At 42.5% G+C, this 27,181-nt stretch overlaps 1 protein-coding gene across 3 annotated transcripts; it reads left to right on the forward strand.

The window, feature by feature from the left end:
* Positions 1-26,848, forward strand: mapk14b (mitogen-activated protein kinase 14b). 3 transcript variants are annotated; one of them, XM_062398286.1, is made up of 12 exons: positions 1-473; positions 13,154-13,283; positions 17,878-17,936; positions 18,828-18,939; positions 20,157-20,186; positions 20,287-20,334; positions 20,489-20,603; positions 21,320-21,391; positions 22,641-22,720; positions 23,672-23,750; positions 24,532-24,705; positions 24,846-26,848. In XM_062398286.1, exons 1-12 carry the CDS (start codon positions 355-357, stop codon positions 24,911-24,913), a joined length of 1,086 nt encoding a protein of 361 aa, XP_062254270.1. In that variant the 5' UTR covers positions 1-354; the 3' UTR covers positions 24,914-26,848. The 3 variants fall into 3 exon arrangements, with proteins under 3 accessions (XP_062254270.1, XP_062254268.1, XP_062254269.1); XM_062398284.1 differs by lacking the exon at positions 22,641-22,720 and adding an exon at positions 23,153-23,232 and having other exon boundaries at positions 2-473; XM_062398285.1 differs by lacking the exons at positions 1-473; positions 22,641-22,720 and adding exons at positions 8,600-10,418; positions 23,153-23,232.
* Positions 26,849-27,181: the final 333 nt, after the last annotated feature.

A 27,181-nucleotide genomic window follows, 5' to 3' on the forward strand; every position in this document is an offset into this window, starting at 1 on the left:
TACGCACGCCCAGAGCAGCAGAAAGAGAACAGAACAGAGAAGAGAGAAAAATCCAGCGAGTGCTCGTCTCCCACGGACTCTCTGAGCTTCCTGGACCCAGAGCAGAGGAAGTTGTCCCCCGGAGCGACGTGCACCGAGAGCAGCGGAACGGTGTCTCTTGCACCCGGAGTTTGCACGACTGCAGGCGGAGGAAGTTTTTTTTGAAGGGGGGGGGGGGGGCACCGTGTTTTTAAGTTGCGGAGGAAGAGAGGAGCACAACAGCACGAGAGGAGGACGGGGAGAAGAGGAGGAGAGAGGGCAGAAGTTTCCGCTGGTGTGTATCGTGAGCTGCGGGGCTCCGTCTTATCCACAGGAATGTCGCAGAAGGACCGACCCGCCTTCTACCTCCAGGAGCTCAACAAAACCGTGTGGGACGTCCCGGTGCGGTACCAGAACCTGTCCCCGGTGGGCTCCGGCGCGTACGGATCCGTTTGGTGAGCAGTTGTTTTTGCACACACATAAACACAAGGGGAGAGAGAGAGAGCTCCATTGCACAAGAGGAGTGGAGCGGGTTCCCACCACCCACAGAGGCCCGTCACAGCTGCCTCCTGCCCGGACTGCTGGTCGCCTGGTGCCGGGGGGGGTAATAACATTACCTTTATTGTGTACATCCTCACGCTGTTCAGGAATCATGGCCACCTCGCTAGCGCTTCGGGGGATTGATCGTTTGGCGTACACAATTCCTATTGTTTGAGTGCACACTACACACCTGCACGCACCGCTGTGGTTTGCAGCTCCAGAAGTTTAACCGAACACCCACATGTGTTGCACCCCACTGCTTTAAATCAGAGCCGTGCGAGAGCATCTAGCTGCTGGGTGGCATGTCCGCATCATGGTGCCTCCCCGTCCTGAGATACGATCTGTGCTCCCGATACAGGAAAACAACACTGAGCCCCGCAGCATTGTGGGCCCTGCCCGCTCCACGCACAACAACCCTGGCCCTTCTGTTTTACGCACACCCCGCACACATCGCATGCATTATGCATTTTCTAGTTGGGTGCAGCCTGCAGAGTACCAGAAGGTCACGTGGTTTTTCAGAAAGCACTCCCCCCCCTCCCTCCCTCTCTCGTGCACACTAAGAGCTTTTTTTTTCTATTCAGGAGACCCAGTCCTGCCACGGTGGGTGATGACTCTAGAATGATGTCACCCTCTTTCTGTCTCCGGTTGCGTTGCGCCCATGACTCACAGTCCCGAGGTTAGGTAGTGGCCTCAGCTGTGACGCCGTTTTAGTCATGACACAGTCATGGATGACATGGTGCCACAGTTATAACTCCACTCTTCTTATGGACCCCACTTCCAACCCTCCAGCTGCTGTGTGTGCAAGTGTTTGTGTGTGTGTGTTTTCTTCTACTTCTTCCTCTGTAGTTGTGTGAAAAAATGACATGTAATGAATTAAAGGTTCAGTCTGTAGAATTTAATTGTGAAGTTGCATGTTGCAGCTGAATACCACCTCACCCTCCCCTTCCAAACATGATAGACATTAGACAGCCTTCAGTTTTCATACAAACTCAAAATGTGTTTAGTTTGTCCATTTTGGTCTACTATAGAAACATGTCGGCCTCCGCAGAGAGGACTCACTCCCGATGTAAATATAAAGTACTTAAATAGAAAATAATACACTGGTGCATAGATGATGACATATTGACATGGTTGCCTACCTTTGTTACTAAATCATGGAAAACCATCTAGGTGGTTTATTTGTTTAGGATTGTTATTGATGCTGCAACTCATTTTTATATGTGTGTTATTTTTGTTCTAAATAATGGTGTTGTATGCCTGTTTCGGGCTGGGAACATAATAAATAGTCCTCACACATAGATAAAAACCAACCAATCAATCAATCAAGGCAAGGCAGGTTTGTATACAAAGCATTTTTTATATGCAGCGACAACATTTAATAAAAAACAATTTAAGATTAGAAAGCACAGTTTAAAACAGAATAAAAGAAGTAAAGATTTTTTACCACAGTAATATTTTTTAAGGTGGACACAAATCTTTTATTTAATTTGTGTTCTTTAAATCTTCATTTAGTCAGACCCAGTAGCATCTATACCGATTTTTACACCTCTGGAGAAATCTCACAAGTTTTTCATACCAAGATTATTCATATGCATCCTTTTGTAGAAATAATATCTATGCATTTCATTCTCAAGCCGCATGCAAAAAGAGCAGCTATTAAGCAGTTCAGTAATTCGTCTGGCTTTATGAACGTTATATCTGACAGGCACTGGGCAATAAAACAATCAAAATAACTTTTGCAATAAACACATTAGGAATAGTTATATAGCAAAAGTCCAATATATCAATATAATACTTTTGCATTGTGTAAGCACAGTAAGGAAGTACAAGACAGAATTGATCCACCTCACATGTTGAAAAATGCTTTGTTGTGATTGTCAGTTTAAACCAAATCCTTCACTTAGGAGCAAAAATCTGTCTTTTGAACTTATAAGTATGAATTTGACATTTATCCTGATAAATATCAAATATCTTTATATGACTGAGGAGTTGTCCACTACCCATAGGGTCGATGCTTTGATCCCAGTAGCCCCCATTCCACTTGTTGAAGTGCCCTTTGGCAAGATACAGTGACGCAGTGTGTGAGTGGTGTCTGATAGAGCGCTGCACATAGATGCACTGGGTGAATGGGTGAACTATGCTGTTAAGGCACTATGGGTGGCCATAAAGACTAGAAAAGTGCTATATAAATACAGAATATTTATCTCTCTATAATCTTTGGCTGTATCAGGACTGTATCTGGTCTTGATACACAGAGTTTGCACAGAAAAGCTCCGTTACATCATTCTGAGCGTCTCTGTTTCAGCTTTCCTGTGAGGAAATCCTTCAGTGTGTCCCTCTGTAGTCATGATGTCCTCCACCCAGGAGCTGTCCACTTATCTCACTGGAGATGTGATCAAAAACCTTTTTTGAATTTTACAGTGACAATGAATTCTTGCAAGCAAAGTGATTCAAACAGCAGGAAGCCATTAAATGCCCTTCAGGGGTTGCAGAATCTGTATGTTATAAATAACCTTGCGTGCAGCACCTTCTCCGGCAGGTTACAGATGTCGGCCTGCAGGGCACATGCTCGCAGTCGCTCAGCCCGCCCAGTCTTTATTGTTGTTGCCACTATGCTGTTTGGCTTCTCAGCTTGAAGTCATGCCAGTGTTTAAGAATGGTGAGCATGTTGGATGTAGGGGTTTGTGTATATGTCACGTTCAGATGCAAGACCTCTTAGACAAAATACACAACAGCTTTCCTCCTTATTTCTGAGATTAGCTCTGCTTATTGTAAATGCCAGATGCCAGATCCTGGGTGAGTGTGTGGAAAGAAGGCGGTTTGAAGGAATGCTGCTGGTGGGGATTACTGTATGGATTGTCGGCTGCCGAGTGCCTCGTGTTTTATGTTTAGGTGATTTAACTAAGAAATCACAAGCTTGGAACACGTGCAGGCCCACAGGACATGTACGTATGTTAAATTAATAGTTAATATAGGAACATTTTAGAGCCAACCAATATGGCTAGAAATGTTATCTATATATTTAAGGCTTTGTTGAAATCAGGACACACATTCCAGTAATTTTTAATTTACATTATTATCACTGAGCTTTTCAAAAACCTTCTTATTTGAGATGAGATAGAATGACAAAGTAAATTTACTGTGAAAACAATCCCTGCGTGACACTACAACAGCATAATTTTATTTATTGGCAACACAGAAACCATCAAAAGCATTTCCAGGCAATCAGAGCTCTAAACTCATAATGATTCCCTGCTTTCTCTCTGTGAGACATTCGTATAATTACTCTCTGGGTGTTCCCTCACGCTCAAAACACAATAGCATATGAAACTGTAATTGATTTGTTTGAGCAATAGTTTTCTGCAGATGTGCAACACAAACAGCTCTTTGTGCTCGGCTGCAGCTGAAGGCACCGTGTTGACAAAATGTGCCGTGCTCCAAGCACGGCACATTGCTTGAAGCAGCACAAGCCTTTCCTCACCAGTCGTTCTCAGCTCGGAGCTTGTTTTTTTTGGGACTCATGCCTGCATGTCCTGTTGCCTTCTTAACACGATGTATTCATTTAGAGAGCGTATGTAGCTTTGCATATTTTGCTGATTCGGTATGGATTGTGTAACGAGGCTTATCTGGTGTGAAGGTGCAATATTGCGGCTGGCTCTGCCTGACGCACCCGGTATTAACCTCGGAGAAATGAGCACTGACATGTCAGCTCTCCAAACAAACCAGAGGCTTAAGTTTGAAACCAGCAATTTGACGTGACTTGAGCCGCAGCGTTCAGTCATGGGAGGTGCAGGACTGAACGTCCATGTGATATCCACATCTGACTGTAGAGTAAAACCATTCATTTTGGTCTAAAGGGATGGATCAGGCCTGTGAGCCTCAGAATGTCCCGGCACGCAGTCATCTTGGTACTTGGTGACCTTTCAGCTGCTTTTACAGGACCCAGCTGGTGGTGAGTCTTCTCATAGAACCCTGCTTTTTGACAGAAAGGTCTGAGAGATGAAGGAGGGAGGAGGAGTTTATCTTAATCAACATCTCTGTTAGCACAGCACATCAGAACATTTCTGTGTTTATATGACCCTGTAATAAGTTAATTACAGCTGAAAGATGGAAGTACTGAGATTATTGCTTCTGCCATGTAAACACGTTAACCAGGTTATCTTACTGAGTTTATAATCATGATAAGCAGAACAGTGTTATGAAATCACTATGGCAGCCATATGCACATTGAAACATTATTGTGTGAGTGGCACAGATGATCCTCTCAGAGGTATTACTGTGCCTGAGGTCATGGAGTCCATAACAGAAAATGTACTGTTTACTGATGATTTAATGTCACCGAGCGCATCATGATGATGTGTCCTCAGCTGCAGGAAAGTGAGATGACAACAGGGAACATCACTAACTAGATTTGCATGGGCACCAATATTCTAATAGTAACTCGATGAATACAATGGTCTGAATAAGACACTGCCACATAAACAGCATCTGATGAAGTTGAATAATATCAATAATTGCCTTTCGTTACATCAGTGGTTCTCAATCTTTTCTGTCATGCCCAACTTTGGGTCTAGAATATTTTTCATGCCCCACCCTCTCCCCAGCCCCAACAAGATGGGCCAAGTTTAACATGTGTATTTACATAACATACACATGAACATTAAATCCAGATTACTTTCAGGAATTTCTGAAATAATTTCTCAAACAACCTTTTGTGACCTTTGTTGCTTTTTTCAAAGAATAGTGCCATAACTTTGCTTAAATTCAACTTAATTGAAGTACTTTTGGTGATATGTATCACTACATTTCTCTATCAGTCTGTACTTTTTCAATAATAGAGAAAACATTTATTCAAATATAATCACTTTGTTACAAAGATGATAAAGCTCAACTAAAAATAACGTATGTGACTGTGGTGTAATGTTTCTAAGAGTCTTCTTAATTTGTTGGTTCTAATAGAGTTTTCAGATGTAAAATTCACACCGGTCTCTCCACATGTCCTACCATATTGACTGTGAACCCAAGAGCAAGACAGGCTTCATCGTACTTTCTTTTCAACTTGGTTTTTGAACACTGTGTCTTGTTTGTCCCTGACCGGCTGCTTCACGTGAACGAGCTCTGATCTCACAATGTGTGTCTCTGAGCCAGTGAGCGGGGCGGGGGGCGGAGCCCAGGGGCCTGAGAGTGTGCGCTGTACAGGGAGCGACTGCAGAGCGGCTGGCTAAGGTAAAAGAGCGATTTGTTTACTGCTCCGCCGTTAAAGATATGTGGACGTTAAAACATTGGTTTGGCTATAATATTAGTTCCGCCACACATTTCCCCCTCCTGTTCGTGCACTCTACCTGTTTGCCACACAGTTTGAGAATCACTGCGTTACATGTAGATTGTTTTGATTTTAGTGTAATTGTGAAGACATGTTTACGTCACACTATAACCTCCTGTTGGAGATGTCACAACATTATGTTACATCAATATACGGTCCGTTCCTCACTGCTTGATGACTCGTGCTCTGTGCACAGAATGACCTGTCACCATGGATAGGTCACATTTCTGGGGTGAGGGATTAATCATAATAATGCTAGAATATGGGAAATGGATATAATTAAGTGTTTGGATTGGCAAAAACATGGCTAAAAGGAGGTATCTGGACATAACGATGTCATGACTCCTAACCGGACGATGCTCTTTAACACGTAAACATGAATAAAATGGAACATTCTGTGCGACTCTTGTAAACACCATAACTCAAATAATGTGATATATAAACTCAGAATATTGATGTCCACTTAACCATGTAGTCAGTGTTTATCTCACTATTAATCATTTTAATGATTTTAGTTTGCGCGCAGATGTTTTAGTTACATTTCTGTCGAGTACATGCTTGTGATGGTGGACAAAACAAACATGTACATCATTTAAAAACATAAAACATCAACTTGTGTGTGTGTGTGTGTGTGTGTGTGTGTGCGTGTGCGTGTGTGCGTGTATGTGTATCCTAGGGGGCGCTGTTGAGCCATTTTCCAGAATATGTACATTTTGACCACTTTATAATTTTTCTGCAAAGTTTGGTAAGAAGTTCAGCATATTAAATCCCTCAAAGAGCCAATTCAGTTTAATAACAATAAGAAGAATAATCCTTACAATTTCAATAGGGCCTCCCACCATTCGGTGCTCGGGCCCTAATAAATAAATAAATTATTCAGTCCTCCACTTTCGGACGGAAGCAGCATGTGAAGCATGAGAAGAATTTTTGAATTCTCTTTCTAATTCTTTTCAGCAGCTTCTTCTTTCCACCCGAGGAAGCTTTGGCTGCAGCGGTGACGTCTGAGGCCTCGTCAGACCCTTTGGAGACTTCCTCTCTGGTGTCATCATCTCTGATGGTCAACCAGACTGAGGTATCCCTGGGGTTGATCATCAGGTCAGACCCTTTGAAGACTTCCTCATTGGTGACATCATCTCTGATGGCCGACCAGACTGAGGTATCTCTGGGGTTGATCTGCAGGTCAGACCCTCTGGAGACTTCCTCACTGGTGTCATCATCTCTGATGGCCGACCAGACCGCGGTATCTCTGGGGTTGATCATCAGGTCAGACCCTTTGAAGACTTCCTCATTGGTGACATCATCTCTGATGGCCGACCAGACCGCGGTAGCGCTGGAGTGGATCTGCAGGTCAGACCCTTTGGAGAGTTCCTCACTGGTGTCCTCATCTCTGATGGCCGACCAGACCACGGTATCTCTGGGGTTGATCATCAGGTCAGACCCTTTGGAGACTTCCTCTCTGGTGTCATCATCTCTGATGGTCAACCAGACTGAGGTATCTCTGGGGTTGATCTGCAGGTCAGACCCTCTGGAGACTTCCTTAGTGGTGACATCATCTCTGATGGCCGACCAGACCGCGGTATCGCTGGGGTTGATCATCAGGTCAGACCCTTTGAAGACTTCCTCATTGGTGACATCATCTCTGACGGCCGACCAGACCGCTGTAGCGCTGGAGTGGATCTGCAGGTCAGACCCCTTGGAGACTTCCTCACTGGTGTCATCATCTCCGATGGTCAACCAAACCGAGGTATCTCTGGGGTTGCTCTTCAGGTCAGACCCTTTGGAGACTTCCTCACTGGTGTCTTCATCTCTGATGCGCGACCAGACCGAGGTATCTCTGGGGTTGCTCTTCAGGTCAGTCCCCTTGGAGACTTCCTCACTGGTGTCATCATCTCCGATGGTCAACCAGACCAAGGTATCTCTGGGATTGATCATCAGGTCAGACACTTTGGAGACTTCCTCACTGGTGTCATAATCTCTGATGGGGAACCAGACCCAGGAAGCACTGGAGTGGATCTGCAGGTCTGACCCTTTGAAGACTTCCTCACTGGTGTCAACATCTTCTCTGAAGGCTGACCAGACCGAGGTATCTCTGGGGTTGCTCTTCAGATCAGACCCCTTGGAGACTTCCTCACTGGTGTCATCATCTCCGATGGTCAACCAGACCAAGGTATCTCTGGGGTTGATCATCAGGTCAGACACTTTGGAGACTTCCTCACTGGTGTCATAATCTCTGATGGGGAACCAGAACCAGGCAGTGCTGGAGTGGATCTGGAGGTCAGACCCTTTGGAGAGTTCCTCACTGGTGTCATCATCTCTGATGGCCGACCAGACCGAGGTATCTCTGGGGTTGATCATCAGGTCAGACCCTTTGGAGACTTCCTCACTGGTGTCATAATCTCTGATGGGGAACCAGAACCAGGCAGTGCTGGAGTGGATCTGCAGGTCAGACCCTTTGGAGAGTTCCTCACTGGTGTCATTGAAGGTGGGCGAGCAGGTGGTGACGGACACTATTGTCATGTCAGAACAGCAGGACAATTCACTGGTGGCACTTGGGGAGTCTAGAGCCTCCAAAGAATCCGAGATGTCTTGGTCCATGTAGCCAGAGTAGCCGCTGTCTGAGGTTGAACAGTAGACGCTGTCCTCAGTGGAGCAGACCCTCATTGCTTCTTGGCAGGTGGTCCGACTGTATGAAGGGAGACAATCAATTAGTAAATCAGTCAATGTCAATTAATTCAAACCATCGGTCCATCAAACCTGATGTGTTTAGTTCCAGTGTGAAAGGACATGTGGGCACTTACTAGTCTCTGCTGTGGAAGTCCTCCCTCAGGTGGCTCATGGAGATGAAGGGCAGCTTCAGAGCTTGACGAGGAGAGAGCCTCTCATTCCCGTCGAGATGCAGCATCCCCTCCAGCAAAGACACAAAGGCCATGCGGTCTTCCATCTCAGCATCCCCCAATTTTGGATGGATCTGGATTTGAAAACAGGTTTCAGGTCAGATGATCCAGCTCCCGATTGACAGATAAATAACTGGTGCAGATCCAGTCTTTACTTGTTCAACACATGAGTGAGTACTCACATGAATCAGGCCGTTGAGGGAGTTCAGCTGCCGGATGAAGCTCTCCTTTTCCTTTGTTTTTACGCAATTAACAGCATTGTATTCGTCTGCAGTCTGAAGGAACAAAAATAAATAAAGATGAGAACAAGGAAGTATGATTTAAACATGCTCCATTAAAATTCTCAAACATACAAGAACATGTTTACTCTACCATCAGTCTCCATGATGGACTGTCTTCACCCTCCTCTTCGATGAAGAACCGCTCGCTGTACCAGCCAGCATAGAGCAGGTGGTGCTGCGGCAGGCCCAGCACTGTCACCATGTCCTTTATCTGGAGACAGAATACACATCATGAGAATCACATCCACTTCCATTCTCTATGAATATGAATAAAAAATCCAATTGGTTATGTGATAAATACCATTTGATATTCGCACTCAAAGTTGAACGGGTTTCGAGCCAGGTACAGGAACACCAGTACACACCCGACCCCCCACACATCGACGGCCTCGGAGAATGGAAGACCCAGAGAGATCTCTGGAGCCCTGAGAAGGAAAGACATGATTCACAGATGAAAAATCTTTTGGAACATTTCAGGGCAGAGAAAATAACATTTTTTAACAGATACTGTGCAGGATGAACTCACCTGTATCCACACGGCTGGATCTTCGTCCCCCGCCGGACTTTGGACCCCATCATGGCTAAGCCAAAGTCAATTAACTTCACCCTGAGTGGCTGATCCTTCATGTTCACAAACATAACATTGTCTGGTTTTATGTCCGTGTGCAGGACCCCGAGACCCTTCAGGGCATCTAAGGCCACAAAGAGCTGCAGGGACACAAAGAATACACAACATTTAGAATTATTTCTTCCATGTGCTATTGTTGGGTGTTAGGTTAAGGTTTCAGGGATCTCTCTAACAGAAGAGTGCTGGTTACATGATACATTGATCACTGCTACATACCTGCTTGGCAACTGGGCGGATCTCATGAAGAGGAAGGTGCTCCAACTTTTGCTGCTTTAGCAGGTCAAAGAGACTTATGTCCAGCCGCTCAAACACCAAACAGGTCTGGCCCAGGTGCTGGAATACTTCATGGAACTTGACCATGTTGTTGAGATCAGCATCCAGGACACTGATGACTTTCAGCATGTTTACCTGAAGAGAGAATAGGAGACGTGATAAGACAACACTATCAACAGTTGGTGAGCAGCGACATGCTCTGATGGAGCAGACAACACCTGAGCACAGGAATATAAACAAAGATTTCAGTCTCCTGCCTCATGCTGAGCGTCCCGGGCGGACCCGGTTTCCTTCATGATTTTCAAAGCCACCATCTCTCTGGTCCTGAGGTTGATGGACGAGACAATTGTTCCGAAGCCGCCTTCCCCTAGAAAGTCCAGGACCGAATAGGAGGAAGAGCTGCTGTGGATCGTGAGGCAGTCCTGAGTTCTACACGTTGACATGATGTCCAGTGTTTGCAGGTCAGTAACGAGTAGCTGAGAATCCATTTGTAATCCAGAGACTTCTTGCTTGTGGGTACCTCTCCAACCACCAAAGGTGAACTGAGTCCTTTCCATCAAAACTCTCCTTTCCATTAAAATATCTGCCTCTCAAAGGACCTAACAACATGATGTCCTATGACATCAAAGGACCTAACAACATGATGTCCTTTGACATCAAAGGACCTCACATGTCACACAGGTTTTTCTTTTTGTAATTCAAATTCGAATTGACTTTATTGGTCCTCGGTGGACAATAATAAGATTATAACAGTGTGTGAACATGTTTTGTGGTTGTCACAGAATATTTGGAACATGACGTGTGTGTGTGTGTGTGTGTGTGTGTGTGTGTGTGTGTGTGTGTGTGTGTGTGTGTGTGTGTGTGTGTGTGTGTGTGTGTGTGTGTGTGTGTGTGTGTGTGTGTGTGTGTGTGTGTGTGTGTGTGTGTGTGTGTGTGTGTGTGTGTGTGTGTGTGTGTGTGTGTGTGTGTGTGTGTGTCAAGATGAGTTAGTGCCAGTCTTGAGAAAAACACCTCATGCATTATTTCATTTGAACTAGAGCTGCACGAGAGAGTTCAAAAAGTTTTTGTGACTCTCGTATTTTTTCAATTGTTGGGAGCTGATGAAAATTAAATGCGAAAATCTTTGTGTTGTCTCTCTTGAATCTTTTGTGAACCAATTTTCTAAAGAATGTGAGAAGGAGAACCCTAACTCCACTCATCCCGATATCTCATCTACAGGCCACATTTACCTGCAAGCTGCTCCTCATGATCACAATTTCCCCATCACCCAGGCGTCAGAACGTCGCTCCTTATTACAGCCCATGTATTTTATGACTTTTATGTTATTGCACTTCCATTTATTACACACGTTTTGGCTGGTGTATGCTCAGAGCCGTCTTGTTTGTCCTGCTGACTAGCAGCAGTTTAAGAGGACGTTTTTTCTTTGTTTTGTCATTTAGCTCTAGTGTCCTCTGTGTTACCTGAGTCCGGGTTTTCCCTCCCTGTACCACTTATTGTGGATCCATGGAGCTCACCACCACGACTTTGTCACCTACACCGTATCGTTGTTAAAGCTACCATCAGAGGAATTATGTGTTAGATCTTAAGAGCTCAACAAGTCTTCCACTTTGAAAAGTACAGTAGTTTGTGGAAATTGTTCAGAGGAAATGATTCTCATCTCCTCCACCAAGCAGAGTTGACCTGGCCTCGAGCTAAAGCAGTTTGATGAAAACAAAATTTAACACCCTGCACAGAGTTAGACCACAGTGGGTGGAAACAACGAGCGTCTGCAGAAAACTGAGCACAGATCTTTTTTTCCTTTGTTTTGACTGATTTTGCAATCGTCCGTTTGTGATGCAGCTTAAGTGATTGACCTGGAAGGAATGTGGTTTGTTGTAAGTGGGTTGTGTTCCCTCACAGTACCGGAAATGCAGTGATGTCACACATCTTGGGGAGGCTAGGCCCATTGGCCTCTGTCTCTCTCCTCTTCATGACCTCTTTTTGTCTCTGTCTCGTTCTTTAATTGTTGCCTGCACCAACAGGTTTCATGTTTCTCTATGTGTTTGTTAGTTTCTTTGTGGAAGGATGTGGTATTGGTTATGGAATATTAGCTTTTGTTTTCACTTTCTGTGACATTACAATCTTATATCTTGGGAAAAAATTATGGATCTTGATGACATGTTTAAGGGACTGATATTTATGAATGTGTGCAATCTGGGAAGAACCCGAATTAGAAATCAAGATGTAGTAAATAAAGTGCCATTCCAGTTTTTTGTATGTTCTGCCAAATGTTGCTTTCTGTGGTCTGCAGTATTTAATTGCCAGTGATTATTTCAGGTTTATTTTTACTGGAATTCAACATTAGCGCATTTCACTCTCTGCTTTTATGTTGCACCTTCTTTTGACTCTTTTGTATTCTTTTACAACATCATAATGAAATCTCAGAGCCAACCAGCCACAGTCTATTGAGGAATCGGTCTCCAATATTTTTGGGCCTCAGGTGGAGACAGTTGATAGCCGGGCCAAGACGTCTTCCATTCGCTGTGCACTGTTTACAGTCCGACACTTTTGTGGTTGTTTTCGGTCCAGATGCCGTTTTGTTCTCTCTCTATTAACAGCTATGTTGCCTGTTTTCCAGCACTAATTGTCATGTTTTGCTGGAACTCCTCTACAAACATGTGTGTCACGGTCAGCAGGGGATCTCTCGACTGAATTGAGAATGAGAGATTCTTGGAGCTGTAATGACAGGTTTTCAGTCGCTGCAGTGACAAGTGGACTTGGGCATTGTGTGCTAAACAGTTGAGGTTTTGTTATAATTATAGTTAAAACAGCAAGGAACAAACAATATCGGTTAAAAAAGATTGCCTAGCTCTGTGTGAACACTGCTTTATGCAAGTTAATGCTCACTGATGTATTTTTTAATTCTTGTACCAGTGAAAGTGAGTTGTACACAATTCAGTTACACATTCTGTCCGGTTCCTCACACAGCCTTAAACTGCAGAGTGGCTTTATAATGAAAAGTGAGTCCAGGCTCTCAGTGTTGTGTATTTTTTTGTTTTGTTTACTGGCGTCTGGCCTCCTACACAGTCAAATGAAGTACGTCATTACCTGTTAAATAAAGGGACACCTTTTAGGTTTTGACATGACAGTCGTCATTAGCCCGATTTTAATGAGTTTACTTCTTTCAATTCACCACATTCAAATGTTTGTTTTACAGTTCAGCGTATGATGTGAAGACAGGCCTGAAGATAGCCGTGAAGAAGTTGTCGAGACCCTTCCAGTCCATCATCCACGCAAAGAGAACCTACAGAGAGCTGCGGCTGCTCAAACACATGAAGCACGAGAATGTAAGTCACATGCACCTCTGTGTGACTCCTCTATGTACAGAACAGGACATGCACATCAACTTGTGCAGAGCGAGAACTTTTGCACTCCCAACTTCTCTTCTACGGATTGTTGCAGCTTTCACAGCTCTGCCCTCAGGAATGTGCCTTTGTGTGTAGACGTTCATGAGACATAACAGTTGACAGGGAACTGCTATTAGAAACTGAATCCGGTAAAGATGTAGATGCAGACTCTGAAAAGGATTGTAAAATTGCTAAACCTTTCCACAATTGTTTCTATTTTACTTAGAGAAATACAAAAATGCAAACAAATACACATGACAAGTGTTTGAGTCCACAAAACACTTTTGGAGTTTCAGGGGTAAACAGCATTAAAGCCAAACCCGATACATTGGAAGTAACTAGTGACCACTTCTTCAAACGTTAAAAACAAAGCTGATCCTGTGGTGTCTTCCAAGTGTCTGTAAGCCCAGACATTCAAATGGGACTGTAGGTGGCATCATTTGCAACATGTTTTTAGCCTATATTACCTCTGATATCCTGGAGACTCGTTCACATTCGCCGGAAACCCGTCTACTGGCGATGTGAATGGAGTCAATCACCTTTTTTACCCATTTAAAAAAAAAAAAAAATACATTTGCTAATTTTTGTTTAAAAGCTGTATGAGTGACAACACCGTGCAATATACAGAATAAAATAGGTGAAGCAAGATATATAACAAGTATATTAGAAATGTTCTCACATAATCTTCTGCCAGTGTAACGGTTTGGCTTCGTTCCAAACTCTCTGATCAGCTGGAGGTCTGTGGACGGCTCGCTGCGACCGCTGCTCAGCTGACTGAGTCACGGCAGTCAATCGTTTCGTCTTGGAAAATTATTTTCTCAAAAAGTCAAAACATATTTTTGTATTTTTCAGTTCATCATCTGTGACTCATGTAATTCTTTGCTGTTGACTGATTTATTCATTTCTAGGAAGTCATCATCAACTTGTTTCCTCTGAAGCAGCAGAACATGTTTCACCAGCATTCAGAGTCCAGCAGGTTAAACTGGACGAACAAACACTGAGGCAGCTGGAACCGAAAGACTCAATACAGACATGCTCGCTACATTATGCATTGCGCTGTAAAAGCCTGTAATGACACTGGTATTGCTCCATTCAAAACTAATCTCTGTTGTAGTAACAGGGTTTCTGCAGGGTCTTAAAAAGTCAGAAATTCATGAATCTGAATTTTGGGCTATAAAAGGTTTAAATATGTTCAAATATGATGTGTTGGGCCTTAAATACTTTTCGGTAGGTCCTAATTCACAACACTCCCGACTTGGATACCAAAAGGTTTCTGCTTGTTGTTTTCCCCAAAATGTGGCATTTTGAGGGTTATTCTTGACTAAGCCACTTGACCTTAAATAGAAAATTAAAACTATAAATTAAATAGAGTCTTATATAAGAGAAAATATGGTTTCATTTTTGTTCAAAGTAGAGAACTGTAAGCAGAGTTTTTACATTCATTGTTTTGGATTTTAACAACCTGTTTAGAGGCCTGACATTGTGTCTTCTGCTAATTTCAAGTGAGACAAAAAAACAAACACACACACACACGATCAACAGCCTGGAGCTAAAAGAGGTGCTGTGGTTGGTGTGATGTCCTGTTAGAAGAGGTTTTCACTGCCAGCTATTCAAGCACGTTGCACGACACCACCCGGTGAGCAGCGCTTCACCAAACACCCGCAGTCTCTTCCCCTTCTGTGGTTTCAAAACAAGCAACTACAAGAAACAGGAGTATGAAAAATATATAGGTAAACACAAGTCGAGGTAGTGAGGGTGATGAGTCTTGAATCTCATGTTGTTGCTGGTGCTGCGATTTTGAATATACCTGAACATGACTCCTGGTTTTGTCTTTGCAGGTCAGAGTCAGTCTTCTTTTTGTAACTTCCCTGTTTGTTTGTGTTGCCTTGATGCAAATTTCCCTCCTGCGCCGGTGTCGTGTGGAAGAAGAAGAAGACGTATGCGTTGTCGAAATGACAGAAACAATGCTGTTATGTGATCTGTGATGCAAAAAAATCCAAAGTTTAGAGAGTAGCGTGACACAATAGATGCTATCCTATCGTCCCCTAATGAATGTCATCATTAGGCACAGCCCTGGATCCAGACATCAATGCTCTGGTTTTGGTTTTCAGTTTCCATGTGTGCTTGTACATACATTACATTACATTACATTACATTACATTACATGACAATTATTACACTCAACATCTATGAGGGGCCATTTAGGGGTTCAGTATCTTGCCAAGGACATACAAATACTTGCCCACATACTGAACTCAAACACAGTTTCTATTTCCTGTGTTTTATTGTTGCATCCTGCTCACTTAGTGCCCAGATGAAGAGCATCCTTGTGTGTTATGTAATGACACAAGCTGGAGTGCAGGAGATGGGTTTCTGATGCTGTGTGGGAACAGGTCGGTCGGTGAATGCTCTGTATCAGTGAGTAAGACTAGATGGTGCACAGGGAACAGGGTGGAGATTTGTTTTGTGTGGTGCGCTCAGGAGTTTGCTGTAAGCTGTTGTAATACTATAGGTTTAAATGGCTTATTGTGAGAGCTTAGTGATAAGTGACAGGGTGGACTGCTCTTTTCTCTGAGCAGTTTTTCGATGACGCAGTCAGAGGGAAAAAGAAACTGCAGCTCCTAGAAACATGGAACGTCTCGAAGGGGAAAACCCATCAGCAGCAGCTGGAGAGCAACAGTCAGATTCCATTGTGAAACGAGGGCAGTCTAGAGAGTTCTTTTAATTTCATGTGAACATTGTTTTCATACCGCCTAATTGCCTTGAGGTGCTCATTACACACCCACTGGAATTCATGCTTCGGCTGATCAGTGATTCTAAATGCCATCACAACACATGCTGGTGTCATGTCAGCTTTAAACAGTGTGGTCTGAAAGTATTCTGACATCTTCACTATCTAAGGATAGGCAACACCCGTGGCCAGAGGCCATTATGTTTTTTGGTTGTCCCCTTATCTGTTTGTCCCCGGAATGCCTCAAGGGAATTTCTTCAAATTTGTAACAAACCTTCACGACACGAGGATCAACCATAGACAATCTAAAAAGACGAACAACGCATCTCCACTTTCTCACACTGTTTTTAAAACTTTAAAACTTACCGGGAAAATGGGCACTTGAACAACTAAAATGATAAGATAAGAAACTAAAATGACACAAACTATTTTTGTAGTCTGATTTCTAAATTGTACTTAGTTGGTTTGGTCCAAGTCCCATCTACTAACAGGGAGGAGGGTATCTTTATGACCTATATTGTAACTAGCCACCATTCTTTTTATTAGTGTGACATTATAATGTCCCGCAAAAACACTTTTTTATAAAGGTTATTTTTTCATCTGTGGTCACGAATGTCAGCGTCTGTTTCATCTTAACAAGAAAAATTGCATCAACCTTCATTTTCTGTTTTTAAATCATCAAAGTGTTTAAATCTCTACCTCTGCTTCACATGGAGAGAGACTGTGTTTTGCTCACACTGTTGCCAGGAGACTCCCCGGGTTTGGGTTTTTGGAAAGCCTGAGTGGACCAATCGGCTCGTTGTTGTTGCAGCAGTCCACCAATCAGCTGTGGGCCTGGGCCTTGTGGGGGCGGGGTGCTCCTGTGTTTTTTCCTCTCACTGCAGGGGGTGGGGGCAGGGCCGGCACTCAGGGCTGCTCAGTTGATGGTGTGCACACGGATATGCAGGAATGTGTGCACGTGCGATCACACACACACACACACAAACACACACACACACACACACACACACACACACACACACACACACACACACACACACACACACTTTCTCTTTCTCTTCCTTTATTTAAACTGGGTCATTGCATATAACAGGCTTTTATGTATATATATATATATATATATATATAATCATCAAAGTGTTAATGATAAGCAGCCTGTCATATTCTACCCTCCACACATCATATTTGGTTTTCTAGTCGTGCATACGCAAATCTTACAAATTGCTTCTACAGCGGTAAAGGAGGATATTCTCAGCCTCTGCAGGTACTTTCACAATTTGTTGGAGCAAACCTGTGAAACCAGTGAGATCTAACACAACAGGTTTTTCTGCAGGTCTCTCAATGTTATCTTTTCCTTCATTCCCAATTGCTGGTGCCCTTCCTGTCAGCGAGATGACTTGTATCTGCTGCTTCCTCTGAAATCATATCTGCTGTGGTTGTCATTGACCCCATTTATGTGATTCAGCCGCCTGGTAACCCAAACAGGGGGACAAGGATAACCAAGTGCACGTCATTAGATATTAAGGTCCTTGAACTTGCACGGTGCAACGAGGCAGGAATGGTGCGCGAGCTCCACGGAATCATTTTAAACTTGAGATAGTGTGGAAGAGGATGACATCAAGTCCTATCACACAAGTGTTGACTTTCAATTTTGACGTCTTTCTCGACATTTGACTTTGCGATTGTGGCACTGACTTGGAAGTTATTGAACACTAAATAAAAACTGTATTGTTGTTTGTTTGGTGTCTGTCACATAAAATAATGAATACTTCCTGACCTCTCTGCCTCTCTCTCTGCCTCCAGGTGATCGGCCTATTAGACGTTTTCACGCCAGCGACAAGCTTAGAAGAGTTCAGTGATGTGTAAGTCACCTTCTCTTTCCTGTTCACCCTCGTCTTTTGGTTTTTCTTTCTCGAATTTCATTTCACACGTCTCTTTCTCTGCCTCGCTTCTGTCTCAGCCTCTGCTGCTTCAGTTTCTCTCTTTCTAACACAATGAGAGCGTTCACAGCAGATTAACACGGGACTGAATCTAGAGGGACAAACACATTATAATCCATAGCATCATGTGAGTCCAGAATGTGGCGGGTTGTACCAAGGTGAATGTAGGGTGAACATCTCAGTCTCCATGGTAACAGCCATCTGGCAGTGTCTGGGGCTGTGTGTGTATGATACTCAATCAGCGTCCTTGAATCCTCTTCATGGAGTCATCAGCTTGTTGCACATTTGTTGTGATGCGAGATGACCCCCACACACACACACACACGGGGAGACACACACACACACACACACACACACACACAGAGACACACACAACTGAAGTTAAACAATAAAGATAGTCATTTGTCTTTTTTGTGGAATGAGGTCAGATGGAGCAGATCCACTTCACATTTACAAAGCGACCACAAGTGGCCTGAAGCTGATCTGTTGTCTGTATAAAGATGTTACTTTCAGGGAACAATAAGTAAACAGTTCTGTATTCGAACCTTCTTTTATGCATCTCTTCCTCTCTGTTACTTTCTAACTGTGCAACTGAGTTTTCTTTTAGAGCAGGTATAATTTAACTCAATAGTAATTAAGACAAATTAAAATGAATTGGTGTTTAATTTGATTATTATATTAGAAACTAATAAAGGTAATTTTATTAACAAAATAACCAAATACTACAAAAAACTTAAAAAACGACACTACACTAGTCACTAGTCGGTGAGAGGGACATTTGGAGACCACGTCTGACCGCTGTGTGATTTGCAGGTATTTGGTGACCCACCTAATGGGGGCGGACCTCAACAACATTGTCAAGTGTCAGAAGCTGACTGACGACCACGTCCAGTTCCTCATCTATCAGATCCTCCGGGGCTTGAAGGTCAGTGAAGTTACCAGCGCCGCACAATCGTCCAGGTCGGTCCTGGACCCTCAGATGGCTCCATCGCTCTCTTAATATACAGATTTTGTGAGACACCAAATTTTCTTTGGTCTATATATTGAAAATGTAACACATACATTTTCTCTCGTATTTAGTTGAGTATATGTGGAGACATATTATAATCTCTTAGACCTCACTACTTGGTTTTTGTTTAAAAATGCATTAACTCTGTTACAGATACACCTGGCGTCCACACTATTCTGGAGTTTTAGAGTATCTGAAACAGGGAAGCTTGAAAGTGCTGCCGGTCCTGTAGTAGTTTATAAACTCCAGGGCGGCCTTTTAGTCTGGATGGAAACGGAGAAATGGAGAAGTTTTGAAACAATGATGTAGACACTCAGCAGCTTGCTGATTGGGTCTGTCCATTACCCTCAGCTACCAGTGTTGAACGCTGCATGAATAATCAATGGCAAGGGTTGCTGACCCAGTTCTCTAACAGCTCATGTGAAGTTAAATTGAGCATTTTGCAGTGATACAACTACTACATGTCCAGAGGGGGATGCACATTGTACGTGTGGAGCCAAAATGCTGTTTTCAAACAGATAGGTAGTAATATAGATGTAGCCATCGTCTATCTGATGGTCCTTTGAATGAGAATTGACCTATATTACGTTTTTCTGTTTCCTGAACTTTGAAATCTGACCCCAAAGTAAACAGACCAATTTCAAAGTATCTGAGCCTCAAGGTACTGTCATTCATTTATGAGAGGACACAATACTTGTAAATAAAAAAAAAATGTAATCTTATGTTTGGTCACCTGTAAAGCACTTTGAATTGCATTTGGTTTGTTTGAAAGGTGCTATATAAATGATTAGTTGATGGATATATGAATATATTATAATGATCTTTGTAACTGTGTTTAACTGTTTCTGATATTTATCATTCATATTTATACTGTATCTGCTGCCCTTAAGAATACATGTGTATATATGTGACATATGAGCACATATGTGGTGGAATGACATATATACGACGAAGACCTTATCTCAGAGAAAATTGTGAGTGCAGTGAGTTTTAACAGTGTAGATCTTGTATCTGCGTCACACGGTTGAACACACACAAACACAGACAGCTAATATTGTTATTAAAAGAAATAACAAATAGCATTCATACAAATAGCGTATTTAAGTAATCCATTTTCCTTTTTCCTCCCACAGTACATCCATTCTGCAGATATCATCCACAGAGTAAGTGATGAGGATCCTGTTGCATAATTTGAATTAATTACATTTCCTTTTACCGCAAGGATTCCATCCTGAAAGTGACGTCTGTGTTTCTTCTCCTCAGGACCTGAAGCCCAGTAATCTGGCTGTGAATGAGGACTGTGAGCTCAAGGTGTGAAACAATCGACTTCCAACAATCTTCACTATATGTGATTAAGCTCATTGTTGAGGGGCAGGTCTTCATTTGAGTGTGCTTTCTCCCTGACGTTGTTTCCCTCTGCTTCTTCTCTGCTGCTCTTACTCACAAACATAACTCCACCCGTCAGATCCTGGACTTCGGTTTGGCACGGCACACAGACGATGAGATGACAGGCTACGTAGCCACGCGATGGTACCGGGCCCCGGAGATCATGCTCAACTGGATGCACTACAACATGACAGGTACAGATGTTCAGCCGTTATACATTTGGCCTGCTGCTAAATGCATCATTAAATAAGCTGTGTGTGATTTCAGATAATTGGTATTGTGTTGAAATAACTCGCTGACGTTGGTGTGTTCAGGGTGGGGCGATTTGACAAAAAGTGCTGGATCAGTAATGTAATATACCTATAGATATATACATATATATATAATAATATGTATATTTAACTGTTTTCCTCTCTGACGTCACTTGTTAATTATTTATAAGACAAGAAATGATGAGGGTGACTATAGACAAAACTAGGGCAGCTTTCAATTTTCTGGTTAATTGGTTTCTATGTTACGATGCAGCATGGACCAAAGACAGACAGTTACATTGCTGGATGGCATAAGTAACTGTCTGTTTAGGTGTGCAGAGATGCTAAAATACAGTTAGCTGAGTACCTTTGTTTATATAGTACCTGATTTTATAATATTTTATAATATTTTAAGTTTTGGTTTCCTTTATCTTGGACACTAAAGCCCTTTGCAAATGAAAGGTACAATGAGTCCATGTCGGAAGATGAGATCTCGGAAAAGAGTCTCAACACTTTCTGAATGTACTGTATGTGTCCAATATGCAACCTTATCTTGGTAAAAAGACACTTTTGCTAAATATAACTGATACTGAATATGAAGAATAGGTAAATTTGATCTTTGTCACCATGCTGCATGTTTTTTCTTTGTAATTTAACAGTGGATATCTGGTCAGTTGGCTGCATCATGGCTGAACTACTCACTGGACGGACGCTCTTCCCTGGTACAGACCGTATCCTTCCATCGCTGTCATTGTCTTGCAATACTTAAATGGCTCTTTGGAGTCAACATGTAGGTGTTGTGTAGATGGTTGCAGAGGATTGCATTGCATTCTGCTGTTTTGTATATACTTCAATGTACAGAAACCTCTATGAGGATTATTGTCTGCTGCACTGCCAGGCTTTCCCACAAACTGTTGCTTTATTTTACTGCAGCGTTTCATACACAATCAAATGAAAACCATTGTTAATAATTGAAAATTGTGAGCCAGAATAGTCAAGGAAACGTGTGTGTGTTTGTGTGTGTGTGTGTGTATGTGTGTATGAGTGATAAAAGTTGGAGTACCCTGTGGACAATGACTCAGTGCTGCCCACAGTTTCTCCACTATACAACACACCTTCCTGTTTCCCTCCCACAGAGCTTCACATAAGCACTAGCAGAGTATTCATGTGTTTAAATACTTGATAAACACACACACACACGCACACACACACACACACACACACACACACACACATATCCTTGCACACTACAGAGGTTGGCACACACTCTGTGGTGGTCTTGGTCCTGTTAAAGATGAAAAGCAGGGGTCGGCTGCTGCATATGCAATGTGTTTGATGCCTGTTCTCTATGATCAGTTCACACAAAGTGTTCAAATACATTGTCTACTTTGATTAACAAATTACGTTCGTAATTTCATGAATTCGCACTGATCACTTTTGAAAAGTGGGAAAAGTATGTCTGACCAGCTTGTGATGTTTCAGTGGAACTTCCATTGGCCGTTCCTCTGTCAGATTCAAACTCGCTCCAGTTAAGATAAATGGTTGTGTTTGGCCCAACTAGTTTCAGGACGGCTGGAAATTGGTCAGAATGGGAGGCGGGCCGACCCCAGAGAGTGAATAAACATGAGCGTGCTGATTGCTCTGTTGTTCAGGATAAAATAATTGGGGACAGCTTGTCCAATTGGCGCTGTGCTTAAGGACGGCATCAAGTGAAGTCAGAACCATTATGACCAGATCACCTCAGACTGTCTGTGAGCAGTTCACTGACTCTATAAAAAGCAGTTTATTTTGCTGTTTTCTTACACACACATTTGTCTAACTTGTTGACTGCAAATATCAGGGGACTGTTGGAAATTTCAGTTGGCAGAAAATTCTGCGAGGTACGACAGCTTTGGCTGGTCGTACCTCTCACTCCTCCCTCTTTATCCGACACCCTCCATCCATCCATCCCTCCTGTTTTCCTTCATGTGTGTGTGGTAGACATTGATCAGTTGAAGCTTATAATGATGCACGTTGGATGCCCAGGGCCAGAACTCTTGATGAAAGTCTCTTCGGAGTCAGTGAGTGTCAAAGTACCATCCCACCCACTCCTGCCTTTGTGTGTGTGTTGCCTCTGTGTTGCCCTTGCAAGGGAGAGAGTCTCTGTACTGATGGTCCTGATGCTGGCACCACAAAGCTACATTCTGTCAATGTGTGTTTTCTACACGGCTTCATTTGCTCTTAGACATAAGGCTTTGATTCCCACTTGTCCCTAGCATGTTCCATGACTTCTTACAGTCTTCTAATATCTTTGTTTGACCTCTAGTGCAGCACTTGGTAACCATAAAGTGTTGCTGCGTATCAAAGCTTAGAAACTGTCTTCCTCCCTCTTCCATCCTCTTCATCCTCACCCTTTGTATATCTCCCCCACTGAATATCAAGTGCCCTAACCACCCCTGCTCTGTGACATGCTGATCTTCATGTTATGATGCCCCTTGACTCAGAAGCTGTAGATATAAACCAGCTGCAGCAGATAATGCGCCTGACGGGGACACCCCCAGCCTCCCTCATAAGCAGGATGCCCAGCCATGAGGTGAGCCAAGCGCCCGCCCACCTTCCCACGTTCCCCGGCGCCTAAACCCATATTCCTCTTTACAGGCAGATATCGTTAGAATCTAAATATTTCCCACAAGTCCTTATTTTCTGCATATTAGCCTCTGCTCTCACACCACTTATTCCCTGTTTCCTCTTTGACCCACCGTGCTTTTCACAGCAGAGCTTCCCAGAGTGCTTTGCCAGAGCAGCTATAGTGCATGTTGATGAGCTGAAGCTGTTTGCACTGGTATCACATATTGATTCTTGAAAATAAGGGCACAGTGTTTGTTAATGGGTGTTAATTTAAAGTAAAGGAAGCATGAAAAGATGTGCAGCTTTGGAAATCTTAACAAATAATTAACTATTTTAGCTGTAGCTGTTCAAAATATCTGATTCTTTTAAGATCTTTCACAGTCGTTGTGTCTCATCTCCCACAGGCGAGGAATTACATTAATTCTCTCCCACACATGCCCAAGAGGAACTTTGCTGATGTGTTTATTGGCGCCAACCCTCTCGGTGAGTTCCCTTTTCTCCATCAGCCTGTGACTTACATTCCACTGGCTCACTCACTCCCTCTAGTGGTGGCATGAAGACAGTGTTTTCTAAGGGCGATCCTCCGTTCCATGTTATAACAGTATTAAACATTATGTGTGTTGTTAGGAAATGATACAGTTTAAACACATATCTTGATGAGTTATGGTGCTTTCACACCTTCGGATTGGTTTATTTAATCTGAATCAAGGGTGAAAAATTATACAGTGTTAGTTTAAAGATCAGGTCGAGTTCTGTTCATACTGACTTTATACAAGAGGAGTAAACATGACACTGTTTGCAAGTCATTGATTGGACGGATTTGGTACATGTCTTCCTGCATCACCCAAATTCAGATGACTGACAGACCCGACTTATAATGCTTCTAGTCTTTATGTTCTCTCGAGCTGCAAAGACATCACAGAGCAATACTAATTAGATGTCATTTGTATAAACAGGCTGTAAATTACTATGTGCAGAGACCGGATGAAATGATGGAGAATAAAATTTGATTCTAACGTGCTACCAACGCAAAAATTATAATAATATAAAAAAAAAATTTTAACGACGCAAGTATCAATGTGCAGTAAACAAAATCACCTTCTGAGTGTGAAAACCCCAGGACTTAGGGACTCGTGTTTAGGTTGACATTCTTCAGGTTATTCAACAACAGATTGTCATTATTAGCTTTCCTGTTAAACAAGTTTGTGTTGTTTGCTCTCGTCTCGTTCTGACTATTGTTCTTCTCTTTGCGGCGGCGGTGTAGCGGTGGACTTGCTTGAGAAGATGCTGGTTCTGGACACAGACAAGAGGATCACAGCGTCCGAGGCTCTGGCTCACCCGTACTTTGCTCAGTACCACGATCCGGATGACGAGCCGGAAGCGGAGCCTTACGACCAGAGCTTTGAAAGCCGCGAGCTGGAGATCGAGGAATGGAAGAGTAAGTTGGCACTTTGTGGATATATTGTGGATTCCTAGTCTATGGTTTGCAAACTTTGAGGTGGAAAATATATATATTTAGGTTACGTGTTAAGTATGTATGCTCAGTAGTTTGGATAAATCTCACTTTATATTTTTCAGAATTAACCTATGAGGAGGTGGTCAGCTTCTCACCGCCATCGTTCGATGGAGACGAGATGGAATCCTGAGGAGGAATCGCCATTTTTTTCTATTCCATCTATTATTTTTCCAACGGACACTCTTTATGGACTATCAGTCTAATGTGACTATCCACCACTACCCTCACACACACCTCGCACAAACATGACATTCAAGTGCCTGCCGTCATTCATCTCTGGGGGACATTGCGATATCAGGGATACGACTCTACTTCCTGGTCATCCAGCCCCCCACTTTGTCATTTTTGTTACCTTGCATCCCCAAAATTTTGAGGCCGACTGTTAATTCTCCTCATATATTAGTTGAATTTTTGCCTCTGACATTTGCTGTTTATATTGTGCCCTTATTTGATTCAAAGAGCTAGAAATGACATATCATTATCTTAAAGTAAATGGTAGAAATTGAACTGCTGTTATGTTCTTTTTATACAATTGGACGACCAAGCAGTGATCTAGGAATAGTTTCAGACCACAAAGCGTCTAACGTTAATATTTTCTCCACATACTAAATTAAATGTTATTCCTATCTGTGCATAGAACTGTGTAATTATGACAGCAAATAGTATTTGTACATGAATACTTCAGGTAAAACAGTAACTATATGTGTGTAATAGTTATTACTGGCCCCTTTTGTAAGTATGAATTTTTTAACTAGAGATTAGCCGTAAAAAGGCATATAAACAGATTCAGTAGGTAATTTATTTCATGTATGTACAGAATAGTCTAGAAAATGTAAAATGCTCATCTCTTAAAGGAAAATTCAACCCTTCATTTTTCTTATTGTTGGATTTGAAGACTTTCAGAGTCCAGAACTTAGTTTGAAGAGTATTGCCCATTTAATATCTTTATTATTTCCCACTCCACTTCCATATCCATTATTTTCGCTCCTCTGTTCTGTCGTGCCAGAGGACGGTTCAAGCAATTAGTCACGTACAGGACCACTTGAGCATGATATAGCCACTTGAGGCTCACTAGTTTATTGCAATTTTGATGTTTTCTATCACAACATCAACTGACAATGTAATTTAATCATATTGCATTTATTAAAACACAGTTATATTGATGTATATTGAATGTCGGGGGCACCAGTTTGCCTATATTTATGATCTTTTCTTATGCTGTTTGTATATCGATGTAAAAGAGAATAGTATTTGTCAGAATCTTAAGGTTCTTTTTATTATTTATGAAGAGCTTACTGTTTCAGAAACTAAAGGTATCATCAGTAATCTCACAGGTAAATCAGGCCGTGCTGACTGCACTTACAGTTTGTGCAGCAGAGCCCACAACGACCACGTCAGTTTAAATTCAAAGACGTCCTTTGCTCATCTTGCAGTTGTTTCTAGCTCTGCTTTTTTAAAGAGTTTCTACATAAAATGTATTTATCTGATATATTCCCTGAGGTACTGCCTTCCAGAATGATCCTATTATCAAACAACATGGCGACAAAAAACAACCAGAAATCAAAATATTACAAGTTAGTTATCCACTGATGTTCTGGCTAATCTCCAACGAACGATATCAATGTCTTTACTATTTAATTTGCAACTGCTTTCATGTAAATGTGTCTTCATGTAGTCTTCTTTTTCTTTATGTATTATTTTGTGTGTTAAATCAGGAGTTGATGTAATTCTGTATAATTGTCTGTTTTTCATTAGCAGTGCTAAGCATATTTGTAATTCATTTGAATGATTTATTAGGGCACATGTTTATGGAAAAGAGTGCACGTTTACTCACTGGATGCTGAAGGGCAATGCTGAAGCCTCATACTCGCCTCGTTGATTAGACACAGTATTTATCTCGTCCATATCCCAGTTCATTTGGTTATTATTGGTTATAGTTGCTTTGCCTGAAGATGTGTTCATATCTTTTTACAATGTACTTTATCACATGTACCAAGACAGCAGGCCATGCCACATGTAAATACCACCATTAGAAAATAAAGACTACTATTTTTCAAACCTGAAACAGTGCACGGTGAGTTTTGACTGTCAGGATCAACCCCCCGCACCGAAACCACAGACCACGTCAAAGCTTTCTGCTTCATTGGCTTCTGGGCCAACAAAGATGACTTCAATTCTTCTGCTCACATTAAAGCGCTTCATACCCGTGCTCCCCCATTCCTGCTGGACCTTCTCCATCCACACACCCTTTCCTGAGTCCTGCACTGCTCCTCAGCTGCTCTTCCCTCTTCTCTCTCCCAGGTGCTTCACATCTGCCAGCTGGACTCGATTGAACTCACTACTGAAAAATACATCTGTTACATAATATGGTATATATATCCCTCACTGATCAGATTTT

Source organism: Platichthys flesus, chromosome 2 (assembly GCF_949316205.1).
Source record: "Platichthys flesus chromosome 2, fPlaFle2.1, whole genome shotgun sequence".
NCBI lineage: Eukaryota > Metazoa > Chordata > Actinopteri > Pleuronectiformes > Pleuronectidae > Platichthys > Platichthys flesus.